General features: G+C 47.3%; 1 protein-coding gene across 2 annotated transcripts in view; it reads right to left on the minus strand.

Annotated features, from left to right (window-relative positions):
• Window positions 1-7827, minus strand: part of MYZAP (myocardial zonula adherens protein) — an 83741-nt gene extending 75914 nt beyond the window's left edge. For both annotated transcript variants that reach the window (XM_087821254.1, XM_087821259.1), the window contains exon 1: window positions 7729-7827. In XM_087821254.1, coding sequence (XP_087677380.1) covers window positions 7729-7803 — 75 coding nt within the window. In that variant the 5' untranslated portion in view covers window positions 7804-7827. The remainder of the gene's footprint in view (window positions 1-7728) is intronic.
• Window positions 7828-15070: the final 7243 nt, after the last annotated feature.

Here is a 15070-nt window from a genome sequence, read left to right on the forward strand (position 1 = left end):
TTAAATACACTCTGATCATTTGTGTAGATTTATACAAAAGTGTCTTTTTTTTTTTAATATGTCTTTATTGATTTCAGAGAGAGGAAGAGAGAGAGAGAGATGGAAACATCAATGATGAGAGAGTTATTGATTAGCTGCCTCCTGCACACTCCCTGCTGGGGATTAAGCCTGCAACCTGGGCATGTGCCCTGACCAGGAATCAACCGCAATCTCCTGGATCATAGGTCAATGCTCAACCTCTGAACCATACTGGCCGGGCAGGAAAAGCATCTTTAAGGAAACACAACCAACTGGTGATGGTAGTGCTAGTCTCTAGAAAGTGGGATTTCTGCATTGTTTGCAACTGTTCCAAGTTTTTAAATTAAAATAGTAACAGTAATATTAATAGCACTAGTAAAATTTGGAAGTGAATATATCAGAAAGATAGGAAGAAAGAGATATCAATCCTTCCTAAACCCACAGAACTGCCTCAGGAGCAGCAAAGAGAACATCCCAGTGGTCTGGAAGATACTCTGAATTCCTCAACAGAAGCACTAAGAAAAGTAACCCCTGAACACACCCACTAGGTAGACCCGGTACTGTTTGCCTCTCCTTATTCCTTCACTTTCAGGAATCCCTCCGTGGTAAAATCTCCCATGAGTAAGATCAAGGCAAATCTCTCTCAGCATGTGGTGATGCTGATCTCGATGGTTTCCTGAAACTCAGATACACAATACCCAGAGCAATCCAGGCGGGGGAGTACATGAGGGGCAGGTAGGGTACTTTATTCTCCCACAGTGGCTGGCTCAGCCTTGTTTTCTGAACAATGAGGAATGCTGAATTTTACCGACCCTGAACACCAGTACTATCAGACCAGCCATCCCTACAGGCAAGGGTCCCCTCAAGTGCATAAAAGCAGATGGACTCAGTATATTTCATCACTCAGTTACTGAGCACCCGCTACTTATAAAATACTTTTAAGGGCTCTGAGGGTCCCAAGATGGAAAAGAAACAGCCATGCCCCCCAGAAGCTCAGAATCTAAAAGCACACCCAAACAAGGCAATCAAGAACACTTAGTGTCACCAACACAAGGTCCTGAGAGACAGGGTAGATTGGTGGAACTCCACTTCCTGGATTCTAATATTGGCCCCGACACCTGCTAGCTCTGAAACCTTTGGAAAGCTACTTGATCTTCAGCTTTAGTTACCTTAGTTGTAACACAGAGCTAACAATAGGGCAGAACAACTCTCTTAGGATTGTGGTGAGGATTAAATTAGCTAATACATGTCAAGGGCTCAGAACAATTTCTGGCACATATTTAAGCCCTCTGTAAGTGTCCTTTATACTAAAGGAAGGAGAACAACCATGTTACCTGGCAGTAAGAGTATATGGGAAGGCTCCTAGAGATGACACTTGAGCTGGGTATAGAAGTGCAGAAAGAACTTTTCAGGTCAATGAGGTTTGAAGAATCCAATGTCAGAATAGCAGACAACTACCAGGCAAGGTGTTCATTCTAGGCTGGCCAAAGGCACAGAAGCTGGCCTGTTCCAAGAATGGTGAGTGAGCCAGCAGCCTAAGCTAGAGTGGGAGAGAAAATGGACAAAGAAGCACTGGCCAACCTCTAACAATCTACAAATGCCTGCTGCAGAAGCAGGCCTCTAGTGGAAGACTGGGGAGCCACCTTTGGAGGAAGGGGCTAACATTCAAATCTGAGTTCAGTGATTCCATAGCAATTATTGAGTACCTCTTGTTATGTCCACACACTACAACATGGACAGAAAGGGAAAAAGAGAGGGAGATACTGAGCTAGCTTTGCACCTTAATTGCATTGGTAGCCCTTACAGTGATTAACATAGCATCAACACAAAATAGGCAGTTGCTCAGTAAATGTCAGTATGGGTTTCTTTTTGGGTTGAACTAAAACACAGTAAGGAGAATATACCTGAAACTCCCTAGAGAGCCTTCCACATTCTTCAAACTAACCCCCATGGGAGGGAGAGCATGGGAGGGGCAGATAGCATTCAAGCCACCACCACAAACATTCAAGCCTTTGCCACAAGAAAATACAAAAGCAAGCCCTTTCTGCAACTCAGGGTACCTGGGAGCTAAGAGCACTCTCTGGGGTTTGTTTCTGACCCCTTTGTGGAGGCAGAGGGCTGGTCTCCATGTAGGGGGAACCCTAGGGATCCACATGCCATCAAGTTTTCAGCTATAGGCACCTGGGCTCACCTGAGGAAAACTATCCATCTCAAAACGGGGTGGAGAAGATGACTCTGAGACAGGACAGGGGTTGGATTTACAAAGATGGACTTCCCTAGGGAAATTAGACAAATGCATTCAAATTTCTCTCAGCCCTGGTCTGCACTGTGACTGTGAGGCTCTTGCCCAGCTCCACCTAATAGGAGAAAGTGTAGACCCTGTGGTTGTGGCCAGGAGGATGGATCTCACACTCTCTCTGCTCAGCACAAACATAACCTCTCCGGAACGCTCGGGCCAGGCTGTGTGGAACAGAGCATGCCTGTTCTGAAGTAGGCCTCTTATCTCTGCTGTGGCCCTGAACTTGAAGGGCTGATTATCTACATCAGGGTGGGGCAAACTTTTTCTGTAAGGACCAGAGAGTAAACATTTATGTTTCTCAGGCCACTGTAAAAACCATGCTTAACGCAAAGTATACAAAACAGGCCGAGGGCTGGATTTGGCCCAGAGACAATAGCTTGCTGACCCCTGATCTATATACCTGGACACTTTTTCCAGCCTCTTTTTCTGTGTCAGTGCTGGCTCCAGACAAAATTCATAAATAGGAGGATGGTGACCTCTCCTTCCCGTAGTGCTGGCTCACTTCTGTACCAGCACACAATGTGCGAATGCCAAGATCAGGGAGAACACACAGGTAAATGAATGCTCAGAGATACCAGTGTGACCTGGAGTGTATGACTCCTCCATAAGCCCCTCCCAACAGCCTTGCCCTTCCACAAGGCCAAAGGGGCCTCCCAGAACACTGTCCCAGGAGTGTCTGCATTTCCACAAGAGCTGTAAGGGGAGAGCAAAACTGGAAGGAGCGCTGATTCTTGGCTGCACATTGGAGTCACCTGGGGAGCTTCCTAAACAATACGGATGTTATTCTCCGCTTTCTGAAGTTCTGGGGTGGCACCTGGGCATAGATATTTTAAGCCTCTTGGTGATGCTATGTGTAACCAGGGTTGAGAATCACTGACTTAACCAAAGGAATGAAACTCCAACTGTGCAACAGGATGAGGTAACTGCAATATCTGGAGGCCTTCCCAGAACTGTCAGACTCCTCACCTGGGCCAGCACTCCCATCCATTTGTCACCTGCTTCCTGCCCAGGTGGGCCAGAGGTGATGGGCTGGCTTTAATCCCAAGCTTCTCTTTTCCCCTTTGCCAATTCAGTGTTAAACATGGCTCCTTTAGGACTCTGGTGACACGTCTCTTTTTAAGCACCTAGCACAGCAGGCCTGGGGAGGGAGGGTCCCTAAAGTAGTTAACCATGGATGATGCAAACAATGACAGGGTGCATAGGCCTCCAGGGGAACACGGAAGAGGAGAGTTCAGGGCAGGCTCCCTGGAAGAGATGACCCTTCATGGGAGGAGACGTACAAAAATGGCAAAAAGGCAAGAACAGCATGGAAAACCTGGGGAATGGCAAGTAGTTTGGAATATCTGGAAAGAGCATGCATGGGGAAGGGGAACAGGGAAGGCAAAGCAGATCAAGGGGCCTAGATGCTAAACTAAGGGGTTAGTACTTTCTCTGGCAGTGCTGAGGGGGCTCCCAAAGCAGAAGTCGGGTGACTGAATTTTGCATTTCACTCTGGCCTTAAGGAACAAGTACGAGTCAACAAGGTGACTGACATTTAGGAAACATCACTCATCTAAAGAATGAAAAGCAGTACACACCACTGTGTTGCTCTTCCGTGTCTAGGGGAACACCAGAACTGTTTTGGCCTGAGAGGGATCGCCACAGGAAGCTCTAAGACCACAACGCACAGAATCACTGAAAGCGCTTTAGATCAAAACATTTCAACATGATCTCTGGTTAGTTAGCATTGGATCCACAGCTCCCTGAACGCGATGAGACAATTTCTGAGGCCCTGCCCATGCCCTCCCTGGTGGATGCTGCTGCCAACTTCCCCCTGGACACTGATGTCCCACAACACCCTGTGTCCCTTCCTCAGAGCCTGTAGTACAACACAGAAGTTATGCACACAATGTTTCTGTGAAAAGGAAAAGGAAATGAGGTAAATACCTGTCTGACCCATTCACTGTTCAGCTAAAGAGAATTTTTTATTTTGAGCCAATCGCACAGAAATGGGACCCAGGAGAGTGGTGCATTCGCTAGGAAGTGATGACTGGCAGGCCCATTCTGATATTTAATAGAGGAAGTCTTTGCCAAATAAACAGAAATGTGGGCAAGAGCAGGCTAGGAGACAGTCCTATCCTTGTGGCCTTCTTGGGTTTTGTTAATTTTTTTTTAATTGATTTTAAAGAGAGGAGAAAAAGAGAGAGAGAGAGAGAGAGAGAGAGAGAGAGAGAGAGAGAGATGGAGGCATCAATTTGTTGTTCCACTTATTTATCCATTCATTGGTTGATTTTTGTATGTGTCCTGACTGGGGACCAAATCCACAACCTTGTGTACTTGGTCAATGCTCTAACCAACTGAGCTACTCAGCCAGGGCCAGGGTTTTACGCGCCACTGAGGGGCCACAATAACAGTAACATCAGCCATCAATTTTTTATTATCAATAGAAGATATTCATAATATCTAATGGTGTTGGAGGAAACCCTTGACGGCTCTCACGCCACCCTAGCTGGACTGCTTAACCAAAAATATTTGGCTATACAAAGCAACAGGTGACTTCCCCCAAAAGTGCACAACCTGGTGACACAACTGACCTTTCACTTCAAAGGCTCATTAAGTGGGATCAATTGCACTTACAAAATTCCTTTCAAAATCATGAAGCAATGTCAATATTTTAAAAAAATGTTTTCCCCATTCTCCAAGGTCATCTTTCTGCCTACAGTTATTCTCCAGCCAATTTATCTTCCTGCTGTTGCCATAGATAAAACTATTTTTAGAGCACAACTGGTTTGGAGGAAGATTTTTTTTTTTTTTTTAATTTCATAACCCCTGCTGGTTGGCATCCATAATGCCTCTTAAAGCTTTGTTTATCAGCTGACAGAAATTACTCTCCCACCTGTAGTTGTTTTTTTCCTTGAGAGATGATTTCAGATAAGAAGGAAGTATAAATTGTAGGTGACAGCCACTGAAGGAAGGATAACTGGTGACAGTCTGGTCTGGCCACACCACCCTTAGCAGCTGACTCAGAGAACGCCCTGCTCAGTGTCAGCTGTCACCACCATTTCTGGTTGGCTTGAATGTCTACACCAACACAGCCTGGTTCCCCTGCAGCCCCTAATTTGGAAAGCAATGTAGATGAAACAGAAATGTTATTTTAATGGCCAACGTTATTGTTCAAGACCATCACTTGTCCGACATCAGAAAGGAAAGACAGAACAATACAGGGTTTATTGAAAAACTTTCAACTTCAGGAACATGTTTCATGATCACTTGTTTGGTCTACAATTTTATGTCCAAGACATCTTCCTCCTGTTTTCCAAAAATCAGTAAGTGTTTTGTTCTAAAGCAGGTCCAATATGCCACTATTATACAGTATATGTCAAGAGTTCCATTTAAAAGAATGATAGTTCCTCCTTTCAGCATCCCAGTAATGTCAATGGCCCTGCAAACTCTTACTCATCCTGAACAACTAAACTTAAATGTCTCCTGCAGAGGGAGGCCTTCCAGATGCTTCTGGAAGAACCTGTCCTTGTAGCTTCCACCTGACTTTGTCAACACTCTACCCCACTGTAACAGCCATCACACTGTATGACAGCACATTGTATGACAGTAGTCTGTGACAGGCAGAGTGAAGCCCAGGGCCTAGCCCTGCATCACACAGAGGAGATCTATAAATGTTGTTTAATAAATCAATCAATCAAAGGATCACAGCCTCTCACCACACACACACACACACACACACACACACACACACAGTACTTGTGACATATGAAAATCATGAGCAGAGTTGGAAATCATAAAGGGAATCCTAGAAAATTTAGCTATCTTCCCAAAACAAGTACTCCTGTGCTCAGAACAGCCCTACCTGGTTTGATTCAGGGCCCTGCCCCTTCTCTGCAAAGTATTTCTCTTACTCCAAAGGCAAAGCCTGCTCAATAGTGTGTCCACTGTGTCAGATGTCAAAACACGTGTAACTCAAGAAATGCTTGAAAGTAAATATTTGAGAAAAAAATCTTCAGAAAGGTTAACTTGTCTGCTAATCACATTTGCATGCACCCACATTATCACTCCAGCTGCTCCCATCAGGTCCCATCTTTGAAGGGCGACTTAGACAATGCAATTCATGCAATCTGGTTCATGCATGACTGTCGTGGCTCAGAGCTAGCTTTTTAGCAACTCCATTCATTCTCAATCATAATTATGTTCCAACTGTGAAGGAGCTCCATAGCAAAAGGCAAATACTCATCTTGGATAAGGCTGGAACTATGGTTGGAAACCCATCTGGACCTAATAGGGATCTTGCTTTATGAAGCTAATGACTGAATAAGCAGAATTATGTCAATCCTAAGTGTTTGGTATATGCACACATGCATGTGCACACATAAGAGTGCACACACACACCTGCACACAAAACCCATTATTTGGCCCACACCCAAAAGTAACACGCCTTTCTTCTAGAGCTAAAGAAAGATAGCATATAAGGCAACTGCTAGTCACTTGGCTGACATATATAAAAAGCAAATAGGCATTTCTGCAAGACTAGAACACAACTAGAGTACCAAAGGGAGCCCTGACTTGGACTTAACCACCCACTTAGCTAAACCTTGGGGAAACACATTAGAGATGTCTCATCCACAGAAAAGAGGCACCAAAACATAAGCACTAAATATCATGATGGATAGATGGACAGAAAAGCTCAAGCGAAGCCCTGGCAGTGTGCTCTGAGGTGCTGATCTGGGAACAGACAGGGAATGGGAAAGATGCAAGCTGCAGGTGCCCAGCGTTTCTTTCCCAGAGCACCTAGAGAGAGGAGAGAAGATGCAACAATGATGGCTGAGAAACAGGACACTTCCAAAGGGCAACCTCCCTGGAGATGGTGCGCAAGGCTACCAGGGCTGTCTCTGTGCTAATGTTTAAATCAGAAGGAAGACAGTGGTTTGCATAAACCCAAGTCACAGGCAACTGGGCTCCAGCTGCTGGCCCCTACTTTATCAGGTGAAGCCTATCTTGGCTAAGCCCACTCCAGTACAAGCAGTGTTACTCTATCACCAGTGGGGACAAGCGACCCTTTTTTTTTAATCGCTGGAACGAGGGAAGTTTGTATGTTAAATAGGTTCTTTACCTTTGAGTTTCAAAGTAGGGATACTGCAGAAATGTCTCCCTTGCTTTTTAAGCTGGTGCCAATAAACTTGGCTTCACAGAGGAGTCAGGAAGGACAGGAAATCTCTGGGAATTCCAGAAAAGTCCCCTAAACCCTCCCAGCCTGGGGCGTCGAGAAGGGTCAAGGCTGGATCTGGGGCAGGATCCTTAAGCCCAGGGTGGGGCGTCGGGGCCACGGACCGGCTCCGGGGCGTCCGGGTCCCCAGACCCCTACTGCCTGGCGGCTGGGACCGGGAAGCTGGACGGCGGCGGCCGCGTCCGCAGCTACTCACCCTCCTACTGGGCGCCGCGGGCGTCCTGCCGCCGCCGCCCGAGAGCAGGGTGACGGTGGACGTGGAGCGCAGCATCCCGCCGCGGCAGCCGGCGCGGGCTCGAGGCGCTGCTCCCGGCGGAATGAGCGCGCCGAGCCCGCCTGCGTGGGGGCGCCGCCAGCCGCCGCCGTCGGGAGAGGGGCGGGGCCCGGGGCGGGGCGGGGGCGGGGCCCCAGAGCGCTCGCCAGACCCGCCCGGCTGCATTTTCTCCCAAGGGGGCAGACGGGCCAAAGTTGAAAGGCAACCTACCCCTCAGACGACGCGCGCCCTCCCGGGGTCCATTCCGAGTCGGGAAGCTGCCCTAGACCCCCTGGACTCCCGGGCGCTCTCTGCTGTCTGCAGTGTCAAGGTCCATCTGTCCGTTCATCCCCACGGTGCTCTGGTGGCCCACTCTCACCCTGGCTGCCCCAGGAGGCTCTGTCATACCCCCAAGACATTCATTCAATATTTATTGAGTGCCTACTATGTGTCCCTCCCAGCAGCCAACAATCAACTGTCCCCTGTCCTCATGGAGTTGGCTATCTGGTGGGGACACAGAGATGACAGGTGTTGGCAATTTGGTGGGAGAGGAGATGCCATGGGAGCATTCAACCTGGCCTTAGGAGTTGGCCTGTGTAGGAAAAGCCCCCCCAGAGGAGGTGATGACTAAGCTAAGACCTGAAATACAAGTAGGAGCAATTCAAGCATAGAGTGTTCTCCACAACTGCTCCAGTTTTGTATTCAGTGATTACTGTGGTCTGGCAAGCACTGGGCAGCTATTACCTCAATTAATCCTCATAGCCAGCCTTTGAGATAGGCACTACTATTATCCTGTATCCCCATTTTGCTGGTGAGGACGTTGACTCACCAAGAGATTGAGTAACACAGCAGAACAACCCCCCACCCCCATCCCACCCCAGGTTGGTAAATGGCAAAACTAGGATGGACTCCACAGTTTGACCCTAGTGCTTTGTTCTCCACTAAGCTTCCTCACCCCCACCCCCAGCAGAGGGAGGAGTTCCAGGCCCAAAGAATTGGCATGCGCAAAGGTGGGTGGAAGGCAAAAGAAGGTATGGTCTGTTTTTGAGGAACCGAAAATATCCCAGTGGAAGGGCTAATGGTAGAGAAGTAGCAGAAGGGAGTCCAGGCAGATCATGAAGAACTCGATGTGTTTTTCTTCAAGGAAAGACAACCTCTCTCTACTCACCCTTCAAAGCCCAGATCAAACACTGCCTCCCCACCGAGCTCTCCAGGACCCTCCTGCCCTGCACACCACACTGGTGAACCTAGCAGCTCTTTGGGACTGTGTATTTGTTAGAGGTGTGTGTGTGTGTGTGTGTGTGTGTGTGTGTGTGTGTGTGTGTGTGTGACCTCTTCCCCAATGGTGAGCTTCTGGACCATTCTGAACCCCCAGTGTGGCACCAATGTGGAAGATGCTCATGAAATGTTGCTGAACAGAAACTCACTCCTTCTGCTGAAGAGGAAGTGAGCCCTTCGTCATCACTGCTGCTGTGCCTGCATTCTAAGTGCTTAATATGCATTCTCATCAAATTCTCACCATGACCCAACAAGGTGGATACTGATGTCATCCCATTTGCAAATGAGGACACCAAGGCCCAGGGACATTAGGTTAATTGGTGAATAGTTCAGACTAGACTTCTAGTCCTCTAATTGCAGGTCTACTGCTTCTCCCTGCATTCTCCCAACCAACCACTCTTCTAAAGAGGTCGTTCATGAGATGTGTCTTTCCAATGTACTTCCACACAGCCCCTACTCTTGGGAGAATTTTGTAAGACTAAAATCTGGGTCTGCTTTCAGTAAAAAGTGGTCAAAATGTAGCTGTTGAAAGCCAACATGGGTTAGAAATATCTACATGGCTACCTCAGCAGAAAAAAGCTAATGATTACTGTTGTTTTGTTATATTGCCCTGAGGAGAAAGGAAATGAGCTGCTGTTCAGACAGAGTCAAAATAACATGGCATCATCCGTGTTTATTTACATTATGTCAATCACCCAAGATGGAGTCAGCTTTCGAGAGGAAGTGTGGCCCATGGATTCATTTTCCCCCCATCTACCCAAGTCTTTTTATATTGTTAATATAATATTTTCCACACTGTGTTATGGTTCATTACAAAAGCAGCAGACTGCACACCTGCTTGTGAGATCTTTGTGGAAACCGGATCTTGTTTACAACTCTTCCTGCCCAGTGCTCAGAACAGTAATTGGCATGTTGTAAGTGCACAGTAAATGTTGAATGAATGAAGAAATGACGTTACAGAGCAATATTTCAACTCACCCATGGTCAAGCAATACAGAAAGCAAGCTCCTTCTCAACCCAGTTCTAGGATGTGTGAGGGTCTCCAAGCAGTTTGTCAGCTGAAGTAGCCAAAGCCCCAGGATGGTCCCAGCCAGGAAAGTTCCTTCCCCATACTGGCTGTCACTGAGGGCTGTGGGTGATGGGATTGGGCAGGTGCCAGGCTCTGGCTTATTCCATAGCCCCTCTCTGCCAGGTATCACATAAGAAACTGCACAAGGGAGGAGAGTGGGGAGCCCCAGAAACTAGAAAAGTTGGAGAAGATAAAAATGGAAAGACAAGTAGAGATTGAGAAATCAACGGCAAGGTGGATCCAGAATGAAAAGGAAACGTCAAAAATAAACTCATAGTCACAGATTTCTATGAGCAGTTCAGGGAGAAGATAAAAAAGGAAGAATTGGCTCTTTGAAAGAGGAATCAAAGGCTGAGTACTTCTGCCCCAGGCAGAGTCCTCCACAGTCCACAGAACTGAGAGTCAGAAGGGGCACACTTGAGAGGGACAGGGACAGGGCTCTGGCGTGGAAGGTCACCCTGTTCCCCTTCAACACTGTCCCAGTCTCCTCCGGGCCCTCACTGAGCACTGGTGACAGAATTGCCCCTGTTTGGGCTGAAGGGCACAGGAGCTATGGCAGAACTGCCATCCCTTTGTATCCACAGTAACAGCTGCGTATTCCTAACAGCTGTCCAGAATGTCTCGGCTAAAGCACAGGCCTATAGAACAATCTAGAGGTCTGTGTAAACGCCCTTCGTTTTCTTGAAGTCAGGCACTGGTGCCCCTCCTCCTAGTTCCCTCCTAGATTTCTCTCTCCTACCCTTCCCCCCCTCCCTTCAGAATTGTCCTTGCTGCTCTCTGCTGAGCCCTCTCCGAATTCTCTATTGGCATGTGCAGCTGAGGGGCTTATGATGGGACTCATTTCTCCAGCAAAGTCCTAAGCAGCAAAGGCCATCGTTGTTTCTTGGCAGAAAATGATCGGGAATTGAGTGGCTGGACAAGGACCCAGAGTAGGCGAGCCCAAGCAGAGCCAGGCTTCCGGTTATTTCATGGCTCCTTTGCTCACGTTTCTCAGGCTCCCCTTTTCTCCCTCTTCCATTCATCCGTCACGACATCCCGAAGTCCTGGCATATTCTCCTGTTCTGAATGTCAAACAGAGACCAAACTGTCAGGGTGAAAAACGGACACATTTCCAACCCAAGGACAAGGGTATTGCATTACAAAGCCTCTTTGGATAAAGCAGAGCAAGAAACACCCCGTATTCACGGGCGTCTGAGAAGCAGAGAACAGGGCCTAGAGATAAGGAGAGGAGACTGAGAGGAACCCTATACGCTGGCCGGGTCACCCAGATACACAGCATTTATAAACCTGTCTAGACTCAGGGCCTGGAGCCTGCTGCTGGCCCGCTCTGGGGAATACAAGCTCATTGAAAATCACCCTGCGCTCACCGGTTAACCTGCGAACAAGTGAACAACTGGCAGAGTAGTAATAAGCCAATTCATTGGACAAGTATGACCAGGCACCTACTGTGTGCCAGGCACTGGGGACACAGAGATGAGTGAGACAGCCCCTGCTTTTGAGGAGTTCACAGTCAATTTGGGAAGAGAGACATGTACTGAGTAAAATGAGAGCTAACACTGGACAGCACTTGCTTTGTGCAAAAGGCTGAGAAGACATCAATTCATTTTACCTTCCTAGCAACTCATTGAGGAAGATGCCACTATGTCCCCTATTTTACAGATGAGAAAATCACGCCCCAGAGAGATGAAGTGACTTGCCTGGGGTTCCAATATTTGGAAGTGGTGAAGCTAAGCTTCGGCCCCAGGCAAGGTGGCTCCAGAGCCTGGGGACTTGGCTGTTCACCTCCTGCACTGGGTCAGGCGCAGACTCAAGGCATGTCCTAGTGGTGGGCACAGGAGGGAATCTCCTGGGTCTGTTCTCTGCAGCTCCCTGGAGAAGGCGGCAGGGGAGCTGGCCCTGGAAAATGAGGAGGGAGAGACCTGGCGTTAGGGGGTGAGGGGCCGCAGGAGACGGTGGGGTCAGAGGGTCTGGGGAATGCACGTTAGCCAGTTAGCTGGAACTTCAGGGCAGGAGCGTGGAAAAGATTGCGAAAGGCCTTGAATAAAGCTGAGAATCGATTGGCAAGCGATGGATAGCTATTGAAGATTTGCAACCAGGGCGGTGATGAGAGGAGTACAGATGGAAGGCAGAGACTGCAGGACAAGAACAGTTAACCCTTGAACAATGAGGGGGCGAGAGGCGCCTTCTCCCTCTCCCCCCACAATCGAAAATCCGCGTATAAGCTTTGACTCCCCTAAAGGTGAACGACTAATAGCCTCCTGCTGACCAGATGCCTGACTGATAACATTAACAGTAGATTAACACATGTTTTGTATGTTATATGTATTATATACCATATTCTTACAATAAAGTAAGCTAGAAAAAAATGTTAAGAAAATCATAAGGAAGAGAAAAAGACATTGACAGTAGTTTTTGAAAAAAATCCATGTGTAAGTGGACACGTAGTTCAAACGCATGTTGCTCAAGGGTCAAATGTACTTTGACTTCTACTAAAATAGTACTGATATGAGATAAAGAGGCTTTGAGCTAGGGCAGTGAGTGGTGGTAGGAGGGAGGGGAAGGATGCAAAAGGCAGAAAATCGACAGAACTTAGTAACCAACCAAACATTGGAGGATTTTTGTGAATTGTAAGTCGCTTTATCTCAGGATCCTCTATAAATCCTGATGTAAGGGGAAGCAGTCGAGAAAAACGGTGGAGCCCTGGCCACTGTGGCTCAGTTGGCTGATTGTTGTCCCATACACAGTGGTCAATGGCTAGATTCCTGGGCAGGGTGCATGCCCCAGTAGGGGACATGCAGGAGCAGCCGAGTGATGTTTCTCTCTGTCTCTCTACCTCTCCCTTCCTCTCTCAAATCAATAAAAACATATTTTTAGAAAGGAAAAAAAAAGAAAAGAACATGGGTGGAGTGAGGGATGAGTGATTCCTTCCTCAGCCCTGGGGCATTGTCATGCATTGAGCACACAGGGGCAAATCTGGACGTCCACCTAGAGGAAGGCATCCTTCTGACTTTTCCAAGTAGCTAAGTGGGCTTGTGGTAGAAACTTGCAGATGCAAAGGCAGTAATAGTATGTATTTATTTTTTCAGGAAGACATCCTGGTGACTGTCTTTACAAGGAAGTAGGCTCCACCCAATGTCAAAAGAAAATAATCACAGAAGGAAAGGAGTAAGTCAGATGAGAAATGTTAAAGGAATTAGGGGCCTTCCTGAGCAGTGTGGTACAAAGAGCACCACCTTTAGGCACCCAGGTGCTTCCTTGAGTGATTTAGGAAGTTCCTTCTGAAAGATACTGGCCAGTAAATCTCACTTGGACCACTTAAAATATAAGTAATGCCTGTATTTGAGCTTATACCAAAAATGGAATAGCTAATCTATAAAGGGAAATTTTTTGGTTTTTAAAAATAAAAACTTCTGAAATGTTTATATATGTATATCCACATGAAACACCTGATATGTCTTTTCATGCTGTGACTCCCATCTTAGGTCAGCTTCTCCCAAAAGAGACCCTGCATCAAAAATGCATGTGTAGGGGATTTTTGCGAAGGTGCTCCCAGGGGAAACCAGGAGGGGAGTGGATGTGCAGGAAGGGGAAGAGGTGAGCAAGGGCACCATGTTACACAAAGTTCCAGGTCCAGCCTCCGCCCACTGGCTGTTGTAGGGTATAAGTGGCACCTCAGTCCAGTCTCCAGACACAAAAGCTGTGTGTCTGTACTTCTGCACTAGTCAGTCATTCCCTGGTACAGGGCTGGGGAGCAGGGGAGGCATATCACTCCTGGGCACTTGTGGCACTCCATAGGGGAAAGGGACCTCTATGGCCATGGAAAATCCTCTGAAGGTCACAGGTACAGACTATTAGCATCAAATCACACAAAGGCTGGGAAACAGACACACAGAATTGGTAGAAGACCAAGATTTGGGTGGGCACCAACTGTTTTCACTACATCTCTATATTATATCTACATAAAAACTGGACATGCACACAGCTATCAAGGGATATGTAATACGTCATTTTCAGAATAATGATCTCTGGAACAAGAATGACCATAAACCACTGTGTGACCTGGAGAGTCTCGTACAAAACAGTCAGTCTGAAAGAATCAGAGGAAAGAACACTCGATCAACTGATGGAAGAGGCAGGGTCCAAAAAATTAAGAGTTTGGCCCGGCCGGGTGTGGCTCAGCGTTTGAGCATCGACCTGGGATCCAGGCGATCAGGGTTCGATTCCCGGTCAGGGCACATGCCCAGGTTGTGGGCTCGATCAATGACTCTCTCATCATTGATGTTTCTACCTCTCTCTCCCCCTCTCCTTTCCTCTGTCTGAAATCAATAAAGATATATTTTTTAAAAAAAAAGAGTTTGGAGCAAGGAGCAGAATCTAATGAGATGGAATCCAGCAGGGTCCAAAGTCAATAATGGTACCAGTGGAGGATACGAGAAACCTGTACCAAGGATACCTGTGAAACTCAGCTTGGCCAGTAGCTCCACAGAAGCCCACCCTTCCGTGACCCAGGACATCTCACTCAATTCAAGCTGCACTTAGAGAAAGGTAGGATCTGGAACCAGAAAAGCAAAACTCTCTACTATGCTGTACAGTTCCCACCATGCCTGGAATGTGGCCTTTGGATCTGGATGCCCAGTTTAAAAGGACATGGGTTGCCCAAGTGATTTCAGAAGAACATGACACAGATGGTATAAAAACTTGACACTAAATAACGGGAGAGGTAGGTGACAGAGCTGGGAATATTGTTTCTAGAGAAGAAAAGACCCAGGAACATGTTAGGTGACTTTAATTCTTGAAGGACTGTCACTGTGGTTAGACTTGTTCTGTGAAACCCAAAGTGTAGAATGGGGCCCAGTAGGTAAAAGCTACTTGGAGATGGAGTCCAGTGCAATCTAAGGAATATTTTAATCGTCAGAGCTAACCGAGGAGATGGGATAA

The sequence above is a fragment of the Miniopterus natalensis genome, chromosome 1 (assembly GCF_054644295.1).
Source record: "Miniopterus natalensis isolate mMinNat1 chromosome 1, mMinNat1.hap1, whole genome shotgun sequence".
NCBI lineage: Eukaryota > Metazoa > Chordata > Mammalia > Chiroptera > Miniopteridae > Miniopterus > Miniopterus natalensis.